Raw genomic sequence first — 21,270 nt, forward strand, 5'->3', positions numbered from 1 at the left:
CTTTCCAGAGACACATATTATTATCAGATCATATATCTATAAAATTTCATAATTATGCATATGTATTTGGGTTAACCAGTCCATATGCTGGCCCTTTGCAATTCTGTTTATATATTATCTATCTATATCTGTATTTATCTATGTACATGCTTGGCTTCCCAGGTGGCCCTAGTGGTAAAGAACCCCCCTACCGATTCAGGAGACATTAAGAGAAGCAGGTTTGATCCCTAGGCAGGGAAGATCCCCTGGAAGAGGAAATGGCAAACCACTCCAGTATTCTTGCCTGGAAAATTCCATGGACAGAGGAACATGGTGGGCTCTAGTCTATAGGGTCGCAAAGAGTCAGACATGACTAAAGCAACTTAGAACACATAGTGCACATGCTTGTGTATATATATATATATATACACATATGTACACCTATCTATATATGCAAGTATATATGTATATCTCTATATATACATATATAAAATGGAGTCACTAAATCATTTTAGAGAGAAGTGAGCCCCAAACCTAATCAAGACAAGTTGGATGTGAAACTAGGTTTTCTGATCTAGTGAAACTAGGCTTGGTTTTGCACCCTTTACAACACACAGCCTCTTCCATCTTTTACATTTTAGCAGGTGAATTTTAACTTGTTAATCATTATTCAACTCAGCAGCTTCTGGTACGGATGCCAGGCAATGCTCCTGACCAAGTAAGTGACACTTGGTGATGGTGAGGCCCTTGGATCTCTGTTTTTATCTAACCCCAAATACTCTGCCTCTGGTCTCCATTGTTTGAAAAATCACTCTGACCCTAGTAGAGGCTTTGGAGTAGAAACACAGCTGGCTTCTCCAAGGTAATAGCTTCCTTATGAAAGTTTTGACTTATTTAAAACCTGAGAAACTCAAAAAGATACAGAACTAACTTAGAGCACAGAGCATAGACACACAAATGCCACCTCCTGCCTCACAGCCCATCCTTCATCAGGTTTCTAGATTTTTGTTCCCTCTTGAGACCCACCCTCATCCTTGCCATCCCCAAGGCCTTGCCCCCTGCCCTCCCCTCTGGTCTGAACATCCTCTGTGGAAGGCCCTGCTCCGGCTCCCAGTGGACACTTACCAGTGTCCAAGCAGCACAGGGTATGTCAACACCTCAGGAGAGGAGTGGATGGAGGTGCTCTATCCCTAAGGCCTTTTATCCTGGTCTTGGGCTCTGCCTTCAGGTGTGAGACATGACCTGGGCATGAGAGGACCGCCTCCTGCCAACCACATGGCTCCTGTGACAAGTGATGACTGGTATCTCCTTCCTGCCTCTCTCAATGGGTCTCAGAAAAGTTGCTCCCAGCTAAAAATATGGTCAATAGAAATGGAATTGAATTCCTCCCATCATCTGCCACCTTATTATCCTTGTTGGTACCTGCCTTCCAGTCTCTTTCTTGGAGCTTGGTCCTCCAAACCTTCCTGTTTTTCCTCCTGTGACCATAATTCATTAGCTCCAGACCTTCTCATTTGCACAGAAAACACTGATGTCTCCAAGGTTTTCACTTTGCCACTGGGAGTGAATGTACCTGTGTACACCTGTGTGTCTATGTCTGAGCTTTTTTCTAAGTGCGGTGTGTGTATTCAGTGTGCGTTTTATGGAGTTCACATTCCAAAATAGATTTACCTCTTAAAATCAACTCGAGCTTGGAAAAATGACTCAGAAGTTAGGTTTATGTCTCTGGAACCAGACTTTCTGAGCATGAATTCTAGCTCCAACACTTACAATTTAGATTTAATAACTTAGGGCAAATTGTTTAGCTTCTCTGCCTTTGTTTCCTTATCAATATAGTGATTTTAATAACTTCTACTTCATGAGTTTCTTAGGAGAATCAAATAAGATAACATATGTAAAGCTCATAGAACTTTGCCTTGCATATTTCATACACACCATAAGCTATCATCATAGTTATCATCAACATCATTTTCCTTAATTACCTTCTTAGATGCTTGCTGTGGTAATCAATAGATATTCTTGTCAAGTATGAAGCCAACATTTGCATAGGACTTTAAAGTTTCCAAATAGTTTTCTCATATGTCCATCAGCATAAGGCCTGGAGAATGCAGTCATATGTGATTAGGATACATCACTCTGTAACAAAGTCTGGCCCTATGCTGCCTGAGTATGACTCTTATCTTCCTGCTCAGGTTGTTACTTATAAGGGAGTGATTGTAGTATCAATTCCTTGGCTCTCACACAGAAATCTTACTCAGGAGCAAAGCACTGATAACTTCAAGTAATTGGCCTGAGGATTCGTATCGTCCCTGCCTCTAAAGATGTGATACCCAAGCCATCAATCAATCTGGTTTAGATCTGGGTGATGAGAAGGTTTGAAACCTCGTAAGGATTGGTTTGCTTGCCTTGACTGTGTGATGTTGATGGAGTTCAATTCAATAAGAATGTTTTTATTAAGCAAATGATTGACTTTCTCAGTCTTCTGTTACCAAGGGATTGGGAGTAAACATGACTGAGTTTTAGATGCAAATATAAAGCAGATCAAAAGTAATGCAACATGTTCCACATTGAAAAATTACAGAAATAACTCTAATAATTTCTTTTCCAATTTATTTTGACTATGTACAACTATAATCTAGTAATTAACAAATTTTTGAAAGTGTTCAGTTTTTCTAGACTCACCCTGAACTTCACACTGAGGGTTATTTTACTTTTATGCACTAGAACCAGCATCAAGTATGTTTATGGATTATTGTTTCACCCAACAATCTTTTCTTGTAACATACATAGTTAAATCATAGTCAAAATAACAAATAAAAATACAGTTGATGGTTTTTTAGGCCTGGTAGTCCCCAAAGCCATGATATAAATGGAACTATGATGTTTACCCACTTCCGAATAAAACTATTTATATGAAAAAGAGCAACATTTAAGCAAATTTGAAAAAGATATGACCAACTGAGAAGAAAATTACAATTAATATTCCAGGAATAAGGCTAAAACAGTTGGTCTGCAACTACATTTTACAAATTAATAAGGAAAAATTCCAGTGAAAATAATAGACAAAAAGCTAAACAGGCAATACAAAATGTTAGATTTATATATGACCAGTAAATGAATGAGGGCTTCCCAGGTAGTGCTAGTGGAAGAACCTGCCTGCCAATGCAGGAGATATAAGAGGTGGAGGTTCGATCCCTGAGTTGGGAAGATCCCCTGAAGAAGGAAATGGCAGCCCACTCCAGTCTTCTTGCCTGGAGAATCCCATTGAAAGAGAAGCCTGGCAGGCTACAGACCACAGGGTTGCAAAGAGTCAGACACAGCTGAAGTGACTTAGCACACACAAATGAACGAAAAGCTAGGAAAAAAGACATCTTTTATCTTCTCCTATCAAGCACATTTCTTCATGTTGAATAGGCAAAGATTTAAAAATTTTATAAACTAAGTGTAAATGTGGAGGGGAAAAGCCACTGTAAATGGGACATAAGTATTACCTTTCTGAAAGGCAAATTGGTGGTCAATTCATTCAGATTAATTTATTGATAAGTAAAATAATTTAGAATGTACATATATTTTGATTAAACAATTCCAATTTGGGAGTTTTATTTTATGGATATTACCACAAAAATGTGAAAATCTGAATATTCAATGATATAAACTGATATTTATAAGAGAAATTGGGAATAAGTTAATATCTATAATAAACTTTGATACATACATGCAAATACATATACAGTGATTAAAATTATTTATGGTTCTATGTTTAGGCATGAACAGATATTTCTTGACTGAAGCTGTCATATTATTTATTGACTGGTCCTAATATTATAAAGCACAAATATTGTACAAGAATCAGAAAATTGAATTTAAAAATAGAACCATATTTAATAGCAGCAAAAATATGAGATATCTAATAATAAATATTTCAAATTTGCACAAATGGAGAAAATTAGATTCTTTCATCTAGTTGCATTCAATATTGGAAGAAAATTGAACCCCTATGTGAGACTGTATCCCTTTCCCCTAATCTTCATTCAGGGATCAGTAAATGCATTTGGAGAACTGGGAGAAAAGGACAAATATCAAGTGTGAAACATGTGTAGAAGGACTGGGCTCCCTTTCCCTCTGTGATCCACCAGCACACAGAAGCCATTAAATCAAGTTTGGCATTTCGACTTTCTCTGGCTGTACATTCTAATTTCCAAACTGAAACCAGGTTTGTGATTTAAAAATGACATTACTTGGGAAGAGCTATAAAGTCACTAAGTCTTCCCAAGTCTTCATCTAGAATCAGAAGACCATCTCACTGAGTAAAATTTTAAGGACAGTAGTATATAATAAAAATTATATTATATTCTATAATCTCAGCTTGCTTAATAGGAGCATAGAGATAGATTGTTTAATATCACACCTGCTTGGTGAAACTCTTAGATGACTAGATGAGTCTTCCTAGAAGGATGACATTTTGGGTGGGCCTTTAAGGAGGGACAGAACTCCAAAAGGGTCCAGATGGTGGAAAAGAAATTGAAGAGTACTTCAGATAGAGGAAAGAGCAGGTAATGCTGCTAGTAATAGTAGTAGTCACAGTAATGGTAGTAGTAGTAGTAACAGTTTTAGCAGTGAAAGTGCTTATAAAATAACAGTAGAAACTATTCTTTATTGAGAACTAAAACATTCTGGACACTGAACTAAAGATAGTAGCCTCTACTGCTTCCCAGAGTAACAGGCATCAAGATGTACAAGTTTAAGTTATATCTGGTGAGGGTGAGTTGTTCAGTATGGCAAGAACACAAGGTCCCATGAGGCAGTGTGAATGGTGAACCTTAGAAATTAAGTTGGAAATATTTTCTGTTGAGCTTTAAACATAGCACTTAAGAAGAATGTGCATTATTCTGTAGAAAGCCACCATTTTTCAGAAGTAGAGTGACAAGTTCATAAATGCCACATAGAGAGCATGTTTGGGGAAAAAAGGTGTAGAAAATTTAATGAGCTGAAAGAGGAAGAAAGAAGCAGGATTTGCTGAGAGCTTAGTATAAAAGCAGGCTCATATGGTAAAGAATCTGCCTGCAATGCAGGAGACCCAGGTTCAATCCTTGAATTGGGAAGATTCCATGGACACAGGAACCTGGCAGACTGCAGTCCATGGGGTCACAAAGAGTTGGACATGACTGAAGTGACTGAGCATGCAGGATGCACATACCTGGAACCAAACTGATTGAAGAAGGGGTGGATAAAAACCATGGGTTTTCAAAATGTGTTCAATTTGTCTTTTTTCTTTTATTCATTCATTAATTTTTCTTCTCTTTTTCTTTCATGCAAGTATGTGCATTCGTAGGAGGAAGGATGCTTTGGTGGGGTGGGTCAAGAGTAGCAGAATGAGTACATGGGAGAAGAGGAACATGGAAGAACATGAAAGGGCTGGGTTAGGGCCCCAAAGGTGGCCAAGAACCCAAGAAATGTTTACAAAAAAAGCATTTGAAACTTGGTCCATCAATGATGCTTCAGGGCCCTGATGACATAAGAAAAAACAAGAGTTAGGAGCATTTGTCTCTTTTGCATCAGAGTGCCTCTCTGGCGCATGGGGTTCAAGACCACCAGCAGGAGAGGACAGGGTGGAGGAGAACAAAGACAACTCAAGACCAAGATGCTGAGCAGATTCATTTTATTGTTTTACATCAGTCAGAGAGCACCCTTTAAGAAAATACCACGAGGAGTAACTTAGGGAATTTTTCTTAGGGAAATGAGGGTAGACATAGAGACAGAATCCAAGGCCACGGAAGGGGATTCAGAAGAAAATTTGAGTTTCTGAACCCCAGGGAAGATTCATTGTCTTTGCAAGTTCAGAGTCTTCTGTAGGACCTCTCAGGCTCTGCAACCAATGAAGGAGGATAAAGATGATGTCCTCAGCAGTGTGCTGTACCCAAGTTGGATCTTGCAGATTCAGGGACATCTTCAGCAGCAGCCACCTCCAGAAGACTGACCGCTCCCCCCTCCGCAGCACCCAGAGCCCCTCGAGGGCTGGCTGCAGCAGTCAGACCTCTGGGGTCTGCAGTGGTGGGACCTGCGGCGCCTGTGGTGGCTCAGGCAACAGCCCCCACACCCAGAGCTGCAGCAGCCTTCGGAGCTGGAGCCACAGCAGCCCCCGGAGCTGACATCACAGCAGGAGGAGACTGGGGGACACTTCGGGGGACGCTTTGGGGGGCATTTTTGGGTGGAACACTTGGGGGGGCACTTGGGAGGGGGCTGGCACTGCTGTTGGTTCTGCTGGCAGGACATCTTGGTGGGCAGGTTCAGGAGCTGAGGGAGAGACAGATGGCAGGTCAGACCAGCACACAGAGACCTCCCTGCCCCTTCCTGACTTTTCAACATCATTTCTAACATGTATGTTTAAATAACCTGCCTCTGTTATTATTTTAATGTCTTATCAACTACTCTCATAGCATCTCCTTTGAACCTCAGCTTATCCCTTTTAAAGTAGGAAGGGGTCATAACCTATTTTACCAATTTGAAAACTGACATTAAATGATATTTAAAAAACAATTCTTTTCACTTATCTCATTCAAATACTGAAATTGTTCTACAGAGATGAACTTAAAACTGAAATATTTTCCTTACAGAAAAAAAGTCCTGTTAACACCCTAAATAATTTCACATTTTGGACATTTACAACTTCAAATTAGAAAGGGATCTGAGGAATTTCCTGGCTGGCTCACCTTGTTAGAGAGAACGATAAGAGTCCCTTGATCAGATCCTGACGTATAATGGCCTCAGAAACACCTCTTACACCATCCTTAGCCTACAAATTATTAAACTTCTTATGCTTTTCCACCTCTAGAAGTGTACAATGCATTCTCAGGCTCTATCCTTACCCACATGTATAATAATCTCCCAGAGTGCCTCTAATCCTCTCCTCACTCTGACAATTGCTCAAATCAAACCAGGCAGAGGATACAGCATCTCTAGAAGGTAAACTCCCTTCCTGAGACCTGTTCCAGAATATCAGAGCAGCCAGTGGTTTCCTTCTTTGATCCTAGGAGTCCCCCCTCCACAAAGCTGCAGATCTTTGGGTCCCTCCCAGTGTCCTTCGCCATCACTAAACTCCTATCACTCTCCCTGTCTTCCTGTCTGCTCCTGGTTCTTTCTGTCCTTCCAGGGCTTGTCTCCCTCTCACCACATCCCCCAAGGCCCTGCTCCCTGCCCTCCCCTCTGGTCTGAGCATCCTCTGTGGAAGGCCCTGGTCCCACTCCCGCTGGACACTCACTGGTGCACACACAGCGCAGAGTCGTCAGCACCTCAGGAGAAGAGTGGATGGAGGTGCTCTGGCCCCAAGGCCCTTTTATCCTGGCCGTGGACTCTGCCCTCAGGCGTGAGACAGGGCCTGGGCATGAGAGGACCGCCTCCTGCCACCCACGTGGCTCCTGTGACAGGTGATGACTGGCAGCTCCTCCTTGCCTCCCTCCACGAGGCTCAGGGCATCCCAAGCACCAGTGCCCCCTCATTCTCCTTACGGCTTCCTGTCCCTCACACCTTCCTCTTGGAATTTGGCCTCCCAAGCCCTCCTGTCCTAGTTCTCTGATGGTCTGCTTTGAACTAAGACTCATGGAGCCTCCAAGGGTCTCTGCTATGTCCCAGCCCCCCAGGCCCATCCTGTGTGTGTGGATGTTCGTGTTTGCGCTGTTCCTGTTAAAAGCTTGGATTGGGAGTGAGACCCACCTGGGACAGAACCCCTGGTCCCGACACTCAGCTATGTGATCTTATGAAAATCACCTAACCTTTCTCATTCTGTTTCCTCAACTTTAAAATGATTGAGAAAAACTACTCTCAATGGTGTCATGAGAGTCAACAGAATCATAGAAGTAAAATGTCTGCAAAAGGTCTGATAGCACATTGTGTATGCGAGCTCAGTCATGTCCAACTCTTTGCAATGCTGTGTAGGCCACCAGACTCTGGTGGCCACCAGAGTGGTCTGTAGGCCACCTGACTTCTTTGTCCATGCAAGAATACTACAGCAGGTTGCCCTTTTCTCCTCCAGCAGATCTTTCTGATCCAGGGATCAAACCTGTGACTCCTGTGGCTTCTGCACACGTCGGATCCTCACAAATGAGCTATCTATCCATTGATAATTAAAAGTGAGAAAATTTATTTAAAAATACAGTTCTTTTCTAGGATACATAGACCTGACTTTTTAAATGACCAATTTTTTCACCTGAGCTTTTTTGTGCATTTTCATAAAACAATATCCCTGTTGAGTAACTAGGGAGTAAATCTGCATTGCCTTACATAGTAGAATGAGAATTTGCTTTCCAAGAATCTTACACACGGAAAACTGTGAGCCGGTGGACCCGAAAGCAGCAAGAAGAGACAGTGAGAGGGCTCAACCCTGGGGCATAGGTAGAGGGGCTGGGACCCTATTGAAATGTGTGCCCAGGTGGAGGAAGCAGGAGGACCTAACAGAACAGGAGGGCTTGGGGTTCAGTAGGAATCTCCAGTGTTACTTCTTTGTTCCTGTGAGAACCCAAGGGTTCCTTCAAGGGTGTTTGTATATGAACATTTTTACAAGATTAAGATAAGGACTAATGTCATTTTGGTAGGTAGCAGGTGAGCCTTCCATGTGTAGAAGGCAACATCACAAAAAAATGAAACAAATTAATCAGATGAAAGGAAATCAGAGCTAGGATTAATTATGGGAAGAAAACCTTCTTTCCAGAAGTGTCCAAAATAATTTTTTGTAGCAGAATAAGATATGAAATGAGTCAATAATATCTATATCAAGGTCATAATGGATAAAGATAACCAATATCTGGTGAAATGTATACATGTGCACAGGCATAGGGGGTTTTAGATTGACTTAGATTGACTATATTTTAAAAATTGTGGTATAAAATCTTATAGACATGTACACCCATGGTGGATTCATGTCAATGTATGGCAAAACAAATATAATATTGTAAAATTAAAAAATAGAAAATAAACTAATTTAATATAAATAAATAAATAAATAAAAAATAAAATGCTTATAAAGAAAAAAAGAAAAAACCTTATAGACAGAGATAGAGATGCAGGTACAGATACAGCCTCACATCCAGATATAGGTGCAGAATCTATCCCTATCAACCTCAGCACCAGATATGAAAAGGTGGATGGCCTCCGCTGATGAATCACTGCCTCCCATCTGCTAGAATTTCTCCTTAACTCCAGTCTTCACTGGGATACAAGCATGTTCTCTTTCCACCATCCCACACTCTAGGAATCATTATGTCTGCCCTTTAAGGGAGCCTCATTCAGGGCTCCACATTGTGTTCAGGATTGAAGTTAACATTTTTGACTGATACTCAAGGCTTGCTGTAATATGACTTTGTACAACTACTCCAATTTCTGTTTTTCTTCCCAAAATTTACAGTATTGGCTGTACCGTAAGCATATCTTTCCTTACTCTACTCTTCTGCTTTGTTCTATGATATTTTCCTTTCTGAGATGATGAGTTCAAGCCTCACTTACTCCATATGATTTATGTGGACATATCTTACAAATGAGATTGTAACAGACCATCTGACAACCTGTGCCTTATATTTCTGATTCTCCTTCAGCAACTGGGACAAGTTTATGCACACATACGTAGTTAATAGATTTTTTAAGAATTCTTTCATTAGCATTAGCACTGTGTAGTTTACAAGTAGCTCTTCCCTATGACAGGTCATCCTCCTAGAAGACCACACACTGAGATAGGAACAGTGAGCCGTGATGGCCACGTCACCCTGCAGAGATCTGTCCCTGTCTCACCTGGCTATGACAGTGGCCCAGGTTGTTCCAATGAGCTTAGTTATGGGGGAGTGGACAGAATATCTGTGCACTGGCTCACACAGGATCCCAGCTCCTGATTCCTAGAATGATGGGGTAAAGTGGTCATATGGTCCACACCTCTGCCTCGAGGCAGGGCAGAATCTGAAATATCAATCTGCTTGGACTTGGGTGATGAGTCAGAGTCATGATTGCAATCATATCACTTGGACTGACGTTTTGGCCCTGGATAATAGCTGTCAATGGCTTTGGTCTCATTCGATAAGCATTTCGACTACCAAAGGCTTTCTGAGGTCACCTATTCATCCAAGGGTTCTATGACTCTTACAATCATTCTTGCATCTTCTCAAGGAGCAGGAGATCTAATGGGAAATAATTCAAGCTGAGTTAATTTTCCTCTGTGCCCTCCCACTCTCCTCTAGGTGAGCTATGAAGTAGAACATTAACACATTTTCCCTTCATGCAAATTTTTCTCTGAAGTTATAAATGGTAATCAATACTCTAAAGAAATAGAATTTCTAAATGATTGTTGCTTAATTATTAAGGGAGTGAAGGTATTTTAAGAGTGGCACAAAATCCATAATATATAAAGGAAAGAATTGATAAATTACATAAAATAATGTTTATATAGCATAAAGTACCACAGGTAATATTGTTGTTGTTCAGTCACTAAGTTGTGTCCAACTCTGTAACCCCATGGGCTGCAGCATGCCAGGCTTCCCTGTCCTTTACCATCTCCCAGAGTTTGCTCAAACTCGTGTCCATTGAGTCAGTTATGCCATCCAACCATCTCTTCCTCTGTCATCCCTTTCTCCTCCTGCCTTCAATCTTTCCCACCATCAGGGTCTTTTCCAATGAGTTGGCTTTTTACATCAGGTGGCCAAAGTATTGGAGTTTCAGCTTCAGCATCAGTCCTTCCAATGAATATTCAGGTTTGATTTCTTTTAGGATCGACTGATTTGATCTCCTGACTGTCCAAGGGATTGTCAAGTGTCTTCTCCAGCACCACAGTTCAAAAGCATCAATTCTTCAGCTCCCTGCCTTCTTTATGGTCCAGCTTTCATATCTGTACATGACTACTGGAAAAACCATACCTTTGACTATACAGAATTTGTGGGCAAAGTGATGTCTCTGCTTTTTAATATCCTGTCTATGTTCGTCATAGCTTTTCTTCCAAGAAGGAAACGTCTTTTAATTTTATGGCTGTAGTCACCATCCACAGTGATGCTGGAGCCCAAGAAAATAAAGTAAGTCTGTCACAGTTTCCATTTTTTCCCCTCTCTATTTGCCATGAAATGATAGGACCATATGCCATGATCTTAGTTTTTAAAGTCAGCTTTTTTCTCTCCTTTTTCACATTCATCAAAAGACTATTTAGTTCCTCCTCACTTTCTGCCATTAGGATTGTATCATTTGAATATCTGAGGTTGTTGATATTTCTCTCTGCAATCTTGATGCCAGCTTGTGATTCAATCAGCCTGGCATTTCTCATGATGTACTATGCATGTAAGTTAATATCAGCAGGGTGATAATACACAGCCTTGACGTACTCCTTCCCAATTTTAAACCAGTCCATTGTTCCATGACAAGGGTTCTAGTCCAGTTCCACTGCTTCTTGACCTGCATACAAGTTTCTCAGGATACAGGCAAGGTGGTCTGGTATTCCCATATCTTTAAGAGTTTTCCACTGTTTGTTGTGATCCACACAGTCAGTCCTTAGCATAGTCAATGAAGCAGAAGTAGGTATTTCTCTGGAATTGTCTTGCTTTTTCTATGATCCAGTGGATGTTGTTAGTTTGGTCTCTGGTTCCTCTGCCTTTTCTAAATCTACCTTGAACATCTGGAAGCTCTCAGTTGATATACTGCTAAAGCCTAGCTTGAAGGATTTTGAGTATGACCTTGCTAGCATGTGAAATGAGCACAACTGTACAGTAGTTTGAGCATTCTTTGGCATTGCCCTTCTTTGGGATTGGAATGAAATTCTTTTCAAGGCCTGTGTCCATTGCTGAGTTTTCCAAATTAGCTGGCATATTGAATGCAGCACTTTAATAGCATCATCTTTTAGGATTTTAAATAGCCCAGCTGGAATTCCATCAACTCCACTAGCTTTGTTTGTAGTAATGCTTCCTAAGGCCCACTTGACTTCCCACTCCAAAAAAAAAAATTACACTACATACTTGATAAGGAATTGCTTTACTTAATATATAAATTTATCTCATAAATCTAAAAACATATAAAACCATAATGGACAAAGGACACAGAGAGCCCTCATTTCTCATATACATGCATATTCACACATATTGTGTTAGGAATCTTCAGAGAAAGAGAACCCATAGGGCTTGAACATGCATGTAATGAGATTTATGCCAAGGTACTGGCTCCCACAGTTGTGGGGGCTTGTAAGTTTGGTATCTGTAGGGTAAGACAGGTTGACGATTCATGAAAGAGTTGTTAGAGCCTGCATTTTGAGGTCAGTCTGTAGACAGAATTCCCTCTTCTTTTAGAGTGCTAGTCTTTTCTTTTAAAGCTTTCAATTGATTGGATGAAGTCACTCACACTCTGGAGGGTTATCTATTTAATCAAAATCTACTGGTTTACACGTTGTTACTCAGTCACTCAGTCATATCCAACTCTTTGCAACCCCATGGACTGCAGCACGCCAAGCTTCCCTGTCCTTCACCATCTCCCGGAGCGTTCTCAAATCCATGTCCATTGAGTCGATGATGCCATCCAACCATCTCGTCCTCTGTCATCCCCTTCTCTTCCTGCCTTCAATCTTTCCCAGTATCAGGATCTTTTACAGTGAGTCAGTTCTTTGCATCAGGTGGCCAAAGGATTGGAGCTTCAGCTTCAGCGTCAGTCCTTCCAATGAATATTCAGGGTTGATTTCCTTTAGGATTGACTGGTTTCATCTTCTTGAAGTCCAAGGAACTCTCAAGAGTCTTCTCCAACACCACAGTTCAAAGGCATCAATTCTTTGGGGCTCAGACTTCATTATGGTCCAATTCTCACATCCATACATGACTACTGGAAAAACCATAGCTTTGACTATATGAACTTTTTATGATTTACATGTTAATCACATGCAAAGAAACACCTTCACAGCAACATCTAGACTGGTTTTTGGATTACAATCTGGATACCATGGCCTCACCAAGTTAACACATAAAGGTGACCATCACAGTTCACCCCTTGTCAGCTTGGCACCTGTACACATCTCCTTACACCATATTTATTCTCCAAATAAAGACTATGACAAAGCCACATTTCCAGATAACACTATGCACAACTATGCTGTGCACAACAGAAAATGCCCTAACCCTTTCCCCAGAAGAGGATACAAGTTTTTTGAGTGATCTTTACTCTTCCCCCTGATGGCCTTAACATTAATATTGTGATATAAAGTTGGACAATGCTTCAATGCATTACTCAATACATTTTATGTTATGTGAGTAGGATTAGAAAGGGAATAAAACAAAGATATTATAGATACACATACATACAAACATATTCATAACAAACTATGGAAGATATACTAGTAATAATTAAGGTCCTGATTGTGGTTCTTTTTTACCTAATGGGGTGACCCAACATTAATTCCTAAAGAGTCTGGACCATTAACAGTCCTGTATGAAGCAGACTGTTGTAGTTTTCCATTATCTTTCATCAAAGGGTATGGTAGTAATAAGATATGCCCTAAGTAATCTGTCATATTCCATATATATTCTTCACTATATCCATTCTGAAGTAGTATTCCAACTTCCTAATGGTAATCAGACTCAATCACTCCATCAAGTGCATTAACACCCTTCTTTGTCATTTGATTCAGAGGCATAAGGATGCCAAAGTGGCTGGGTGGCAGTCTTAACTTCCAGGTCAATGGAATTACTGTGAGTCCTGGTGGAAGACTTCCTCCCTCAGGCACTAAGACCTCTCGACAAGCATAAGATCACAGGGACAGGAAGCAAAAATTTTGCTAGTAAATTTCTAAAGATAATAGTATGTGTGGTGCCACTCTATTTCCAACTTTGATTCCTGGACCTATATAGTCTGGTTATAGAAGAAACAGAATCATAATATTGATTGCTGATTTTGAGCATATGCAGCCTCCCAAAGAGCCTTGCCCCAACCCTGAAAGGTATTCCCACTATCCTGGTTCTGTAACTAGGTCTTCGAAAGGCCATTCCACAGTTTGATCAAGCCAGCTGCTTGAGGATGATGTGGAACATGGTAAGAAGAGTGAATTCCATAAGCAGACCCATTGCTTTGTTTTACTTGCTGTATTTGTCGATGTTCTCCAGAGAAACAGAAAAAATATGATTTTACACACACACATATATATACATACATATGTATATATACATATGTATGTATATTGGTGCAGTGGTAAGGAATCTGCCTTCCAATGTAGGAGATGCAAGAGACTCAGGTTCAATCCCTAGGTTGAGAAGATCCCCTGGAGGAGGAAATGGCAACTTGCTCTAGTATTCTTGCCTGGAAAATCCATGGACAGAGAAGTCTGCCAGGCTACAGCTCATGGGGTCACAAAGAGTCAGACAAGACTGAGAGACTTAACACTAGCACTGTGTATATAGATATTATGTATATACATATATATATGTGTGTATATAAGTATATACATGTATATGTATATTATATAATATATACATATGAAGATATATATTTTTTAAAATGGGTTTATGTAAATAAGGATTCTAAGAAATCCCATGATCTCCTGTCTGTAAGTTGAAAACCCAGGAAAGCTGGTGGTGTAATTCAGTCCATGTCTGAAATCCCAAGAACCAGGAGAGCCAATGGTGTCGATTCCAGTCTGGGTTTGAAAACCTGAGAATCAGAAAAACCAAGGAGAAATTCAGTGCTTCAACTCAAGAAATCAGTCAAGAATTTTAAAAGGGCAAATTTTTCCATCCTCTGCCTTTTGTTCTATTCAGGTTCTCAATAGATTGCATAATTCCAAACCTACAATGGGAAGAGTAGTCTATTTTAATGAATCCACTAATTCAAATACTGGCTTCATTCAGAAACACCATCACAGACATATCTAGAAATATCATTTAGCCTGGGCATCCCATGACCATTCAGACCAACACGTATAATTAAGTGTCAGAGAAACAGTGTCTTGTGAAGCACCATGATGATAAATAAGACATTCCATAAGTCCTCAGATGAGAATTTTGACAGAAGAATTGCATGCAAGGAAGACAAGTCCGTATCCAGAGAGAGTCTTTATACCAATAAGAACAAAACACTGCCATTTCATGATATGTCCTGATATAGTCAACCTGCCCCTAGGTTGATCAACCCTAGTAATAGTGTCTTACTTGAACTCCGTGTTGGTCTTCATAGATATGTCAGTCATGGTGAGTGAAAATTCATGCTGCTGAACCCATGTGTATCCACAGTTATCCTGGTTAAAGATTGTAGGTCCCTTTGAGGAAGATTGGGGGAAAGACTGACAGTATTTAACTCTTGAGCAGGGTACCAGGGTTTTTCTTCAAAGAGAACTGGCCTCTCCTTCATTCAAAGAGTTCTGGGTTTTATAAACTACCTAGACTAGACATTGATTGGGGGAACATGATTCTCTCTTTTTATGATTTAGTTTTGTTCATTTGACTTAGAGCTCTTAAACTTACATATATCAAGTGAAAATTCAGTAGACCTGACATTTACTTCACTTCTAAGTACACAGAGATTAACTAGCAGAGACAGAGCTCTCTGGTGGTCAGAACACGCTGACTGCTGCATTGACCCTGTCAGCCCTTACAGTAGCCACACTCACTTTGCTATTGGTGACTAAGTGTTGACACTTGCTCCTCTGTCCTGAGATCCAATGATCCCTATTGTGTTTAGGTTTCTTAATTTGGTGACATCAGATACCATTGTTTTTGGCTTATAGAGAAGAACCATTGTAGAACTCTTCAAGGATGCCAGGGCTCCCCTTACAATTGATTTCTCCTGGTCATTGTAAAACATGAGTCCTCTGAACCCTTCTGGGGTGGACAAGCGGATCTTAAGTGACAACTTCACCCTAGCTTCCAATAACACCAAGCCTCCAGATCCCCTCCTCTGCAGTAAACTAAGGCAGTTCTGGTGTTTCACTTTCATTTAGTGGAGACTGCCTCTGCTTCATGTTATAGCCAATCAACAATTTGTTAGAGCCCTTTCTAGCCCCCAAAGTTGCAATGTTAAATCTAGAATATCTACTTGGCTGAGCTAAATCCACAAATTTGGCTTGATCCAACTTTATGTCCCTTCCACAATTACCCCACCCCTAATATCCATTACATACATATGCCCTGGGTTTGTATGTATATAAATCAGAAAATATTATGTAGTTCTTGTGGAGTGTAGTACACTTGTTTGTGGGTCACACTTTATGTCTCACCTTTTGAGGTCTACTGGGACTTCAGTTCACTTATCTAGGAGCAAAGGGAGATAATGGAGTGGTATAGGTGAGAACCAGCAGTCTCCCGTAAGGCTACTTCTTATGGCGAGGTCATTACCGTTTCCTGGGACAATACAGGTTTAATTTACTCAGATGGGGTAGAAAGGTCTGCTTCTACTACAAATAGCAATAACAACAACAACGATAATAATAGATCTGAATCTAGAAATTCAATGTTTTGCCTTTTCAGAATCTTTCCAAATATTTGCATTCCAATTTTCAGAATCTCAGGAATGAGTCAGTTACACATCATGTGAGGCATGATATCAGGCTCTCACGTGCTACAGACATAGCATCACTTCTGTGGGATCCCTTACATAATTGCATAATCACATCTAGTTAAGAAGACCCCCAGACAAACCCCAATTGAGGGTTTGTCCACTAAACTAAGAACTCCTTAAATATGCCCAGGACATGAAGGAAAAAAGGCCTAAGGGCTGTCACAGATAGGAGGATATTGAAGAATCATGGCAACTAAATGCAGTGTTGGATCCTGGATTAGACTTAGAATCAATAATTTTTTTTTTGTTTTGCTGTAAAGGGCATTAGCAGCACAAGTGGCAAATTTGAACAAGGTCTGTAGATACTGAGGCATTAGGGGAACCACAAGTTGAGTACAGAGTGTGAGAAAGATGATGTAGCAATAAAAATATCAGTTCAGACAAGAAGGAATACAGATTTATAGTTTTATTGTTTCACATCATGCTGGTTTATGCAAAAAGAGAGGCTGCAGAGGGACACAGTGTCTGTGCTTTGGGGTTCTCAGAGATTCCACACATATGAAAAGGGGGTGAATAAATGGATTTGGGAGGGAGTTTGGGGCTTCTGGACCCAAGGAATAGGTATTCCCTGGACCAGAGCTCAAAGGCCTCACCCAGACCCCAAGCAATTGGGGCAGGCACAGCAGGAGGGGCAGGAGAAGGAGGAAGTGTTTGTCCATCTGTTGCCCCCAGGTCAGCTCTTCTTGGCACTGGGTCCACTTCAGCAGCAGCCACCTCCAGAGGACTGACCGCTCCCCCCTCCGCAGCACCCGGAGCCCCCCGAGGGCTGGCTGCAGCAGTCAGACCTCTGGGGTCTGCAGTGGTGGGACCTGCGGCGCCTGTGGTGGCTCAGGCAGCAGCCCCCACACCCAGAGCTGCAGCAGCCCCCGGAGCTGGAGCCGCAGCAGCCCCCGGAGCTGGAGCCACAGCAGGAGGAGACTGGGGGGCACTTCGGGGGACACTTTGGGGGGCATTTAGGGGTGGGGCACTTGGGAGTGCACTTGGGAGGGGGCTGGCACTGCTGTTGGTTCTGCTGGCAGGACATCTTGGTGGGCGGGTTCTGGAGCTGAGGGAGAGACAGAGAACAGTTCAGACCAGCACGCAGAGACCTCCCTGCCCCTTCCTGACCTTTCACCATCTTTCTATCCCCTTTAGTTTGACAAACTATTCAATACAGTCCTAGATAAATAAACACTTAAAGTTTCATTGTTTCCAGTAGTTACTCAAATGCTCTCATAGCTTCTTTTTCTAATGTCAAATGTTCTCCTGCTTCATAATTAGAAAAACTGAGGCCAAATAATAAGAAAACGTTCTCAAACCCAAACATCCAGTATGTAGGAGATCTACTATAATTATACTGTAAGAACCCTGAAAATATCCAAGCAGCAGTTTAGAAATGAAGTCATATCTTTAGGGAAAATAGTCATTTCCTCTTGGACGATTTCCTAGATATTCTTGTCCTATAGGGACATAGATGTTCACAATTTCAAAGGATGTTGGAGATTGTCCAGAAGTAGCTTTTTAATTAATATAAGCTGCGACTTGCATGCAGGCCCTTGAGCTAGTCCAGTGCTCTGCATTCTCCACAGACACTAACAACAAACTAATACCTCAGCACCAAGCTTTGGGGTTTGCCTTTCACTTCTGCAGACCCACTAATCTGAGAGCTTAAAAGAGGTCAGTCAGTTCTGATTTCCTCTCTCCTGGCTGAGCACTACTGTCACCATCTCTGCTTTTCCAGGAGGACAGTTATGTTTTCGGAGATAAACGTCCCCTTTTGAACACAACTGTAGGTTAGCATGATGATCAATGTTGCAAATCCTTCAGATCACTGACCAAAAAACACATCAATTGGGTTTCTCTAGAGCACTCAACAATGGCACCCCACTCCAGTACTCTTGCCTGGAAAATCCCATGGATGGAGGAGCCTGGTAGGGCACGGTCCATGGGGTTGCTAAGAGTCGGACGCGACTGAGCGACTTCACTTTCACTTTTCCCTTTCATGCACTGGAGAAGGAAATGGCAACCCACTCCAGTGTTCTTGCCTGGAGAATCCCAGGGATGGCGGAGCCCGGTGGGCTGCGGTCTATGGGGTCGCACAGAGTCGGACACGACTGAAGCGACTTAGTAGCAGCAGCAGCAGCAGAGCACTCAGTCACAACTGCACAACTCCTCCTACCCAGGTTCCCTGCCTCCTCATTGCCCCTTCCCTCAGCCTTCCCAAGACTTGTTATTTTGCTAAAAAAAAAAGACCAGTCTCATCCTCTTCTCATTGGAGAAGGAAATGACAACCCACTCCAGTATTCTTGCTGGAGAATCCCAGGGACAGAGGAGCCTGGTGGGCTGCCATCTACAGGGTTGCACAGAGTTGGACATGACTGAAGCGACTTAGCAGCAGCAGCAGCATCCTCTTCTCACCCTCCCCATCTCAATATACACACACATAGGCATGCGGACACATTGCAAAGCCTCCACATGTCCTCCCTTCTGGTCTGAGCATCTTCTGTAAAAAGCCCTGCTCCCGTTCCCAGTGGACACTCACCAGCGCACACGCAGCACAGGGTTGTCAGCACCCCAGGAGAGGAGTGGATGGAGGTACTCTGGCCCCAGTGTGCTTTTATCCCAGCCTTGCGCTCTGCCCTCAGCTGTGAGACAGTACCTGGGCATGAGAAGACTGCTTCCTTCCACCCATGTGGTTCCTGTGACAGGTGATGACTGGCAGTTCCTCGCCTCCCTCTGTGTGACTCAGGACATCTGTGACCACCGAGGAATATGGTTGCTCAGAAATGAAGGCAGGAAGGGAAAATCCTCTTGTCCTTCCCTACTTGTTCTTTCTGAAGGTTGCCTTTCTTGAGGACTCTTGCCTTTCCTTCTTGGAACCATCCTGCCTGCATCCCTACTCTTTGCTCTGCCCAACACTACCTTTTTCTTCCCAAATGTTATTAATGACTACATACAATCTGGTTTAAAGCAAGTTTTTAAGATATTTCTTCATGTTTTATTCCATCTTCATAACACTAACACTATATATATATATATATGTATATATATATATACATATATATATATATATACATATATACATATAATAGTTGTGTGGTTTCAACTTTATAGTAATGGCATCATACTTGAGTGCCTCATCTGTAACTTTCTTCTTTAAACATGAGTTTGTGAGTTTTTCAAGCTGATTTGTGTAGCTATATGTAGTATCTTTCTACAGTGTATAGTATCCGTCTTATGAGTACAGGGTGAGAGCTTGATTTTATCCTTCCTCTTTTTTCAGATGAGCACTTAGATTGTTTGCTCTATTTGCTATATAAATATTGCAGCTATGGAGATTTTTGTTTGCTTTCATATATGTTGGAGAGATTCTCTAAGTTAAGCCCCTACAAGTGGGGCTGTTGTGTTTTAGATCATATCATCACTCTAATCTCCTCTTATCAATTTCTAGTTCTGCTTATGATATATTAATATAAGAATCATCCTTTCTACCTGTTGTTACTGGACTTAAAATAATTTCCATTTGATGCATATGAATTGGTATACTATTTTAGTTTTAATGTGTCCTTTTTGCTTAGTAATGATCATGAGCATCTTCTTATGTTGGTCATTTGGATTTTCTCTTCTATAAATTTTCTGTTTTTATTTTAAAACTATTTTTCTATTTTTAATTTCTTTTTGTTAGGATCTATAGGTGTTCTTCACATATCCTGGTTACTAAGGCACTATAATTAAATGAGTTGTATCTTTCCTGAATAAATTGTTTTCCTGTTTGCCTTTTAATACTGTCATTTAATTAGAAAGTGTTTTATTTTTAATATAACTACATTTCTGCAACATTGAATTGTTTGCACTTTTCATTATTTTAAGACTTCTCAACCATTTATAAATTCAGAAATCTGTTCTTTTCAGTTTTCTTTAGAAAGTTGTAAAATTTTGCTTTCTTTTAAAAGTTGGGGGAGTTTGGGGCAGAATGGATACATGTATATGCATGGCCCAATGGCTTTGCTGTGTGCCTGAAAATATCACATTGTTAATTGGCTATACACCAATATAAAGTAAGAAGTTTTTAAAAAGTTAAGGCCTTTATTCAACCTAGAAAGAATTTTTGTACAATTTCATATTTAACATTTTTTCCAAGCGGATAACAGTTGTCTCCTTATCATAATCAAATATTTCACTTTCACCACTAATCTAAAATACCTACTCAGTCATAACTGAATTTCCACATATGGGTACTTCTGTAGTTGGACTGATGATTATTTTCATTGTCAATTTGTCCCTGTGAGAATATCTTGCTGCCATCATTACTGTAGGTGTAAAATCAGTTGCACTATCTAATCATACATGTTCCATGATTTTGTTCTGCTCCCTAAGATTGTTTTAACAATTACTAGATTTCTGCTCTTTCTTATAAATTTTACAGTCAGCTTGTCATGTCCCACAAATGAAAATGAAGAAAGACAAAACATCTTCAGAATTGTGATGAAAATTTCACAAGATATTTTCATTAATTGGTGAAGGAGTGACAAATTTTATGATAATTTTTTCTTTCTATTCATCCATAAATACAGTATAACTCTACTTATTTTGGTACTTTATAATGTATTTCAATAAAGTCTTCTCTTCTACCAAAAAATTTTACACAAGGATTATATTTTAGACTTTATATATTTTTTATACTTTAGCAAATTCTAAAATTATATTTTTGAATTACTTTTTGCTGGTCAGTAAAAACATAATTTATTATATATTCTGATATATCTTGCA

The 21,270-nt window shown here is 40.7% G+C and overlaps 2 protein-coding genes across 2 annotated transcripts in view; one reads left to right on the forward strand and one right to left on the reverse strand.

Moving 5' to 3' along the window:
• LOC145504570 (late cornified envelope protein 1E-like) overlaps positions 1-21,270 on the forward strand; it is a 65,359-nt gene that overhangs the window by 29,821 nt on the left and 14,268 nt on the right. The window lies entirely within an intron of this gene.
• LOC145505080 (late cornified envelope protein 1B-like) lies at positions 17,222-17,545 on the reverse strand. The gene has a single exon (XM_081486789.1). It carries the CDS (start codon positions 17,543-17,545, stop codon positions 17,222-17,224), a length of 324 nt encoding a protein of 107 aa, XP_081342915.1.

This window comes from Giraffa tippelskirchi, chromosome 5 (assembly GCF_054371585.1).
Source record: "Giraffa tippelskirchi isolate mGirTip1 chromosome 5, T2T-mGirTip1v1.2.pri, whole genome shotgun sequence".
Classification (NCBI taxonomy): domain Eukaryota; kingdom Metazoa; phylum Chordata; class Mammalia; order Artiodactyla; family Giraffidae; genus Giraffa; species Giraffa tippelskirchi.

Coding starts and splice junctions, on each gene's coding strand:
- LOC145505080 (XM_081486789.1), bottom strand. CDS start 17,545: ATGTCCTGCCAGCAGAACCAACAGCAGTGCCAGCCCCCTCCCAAGTGC.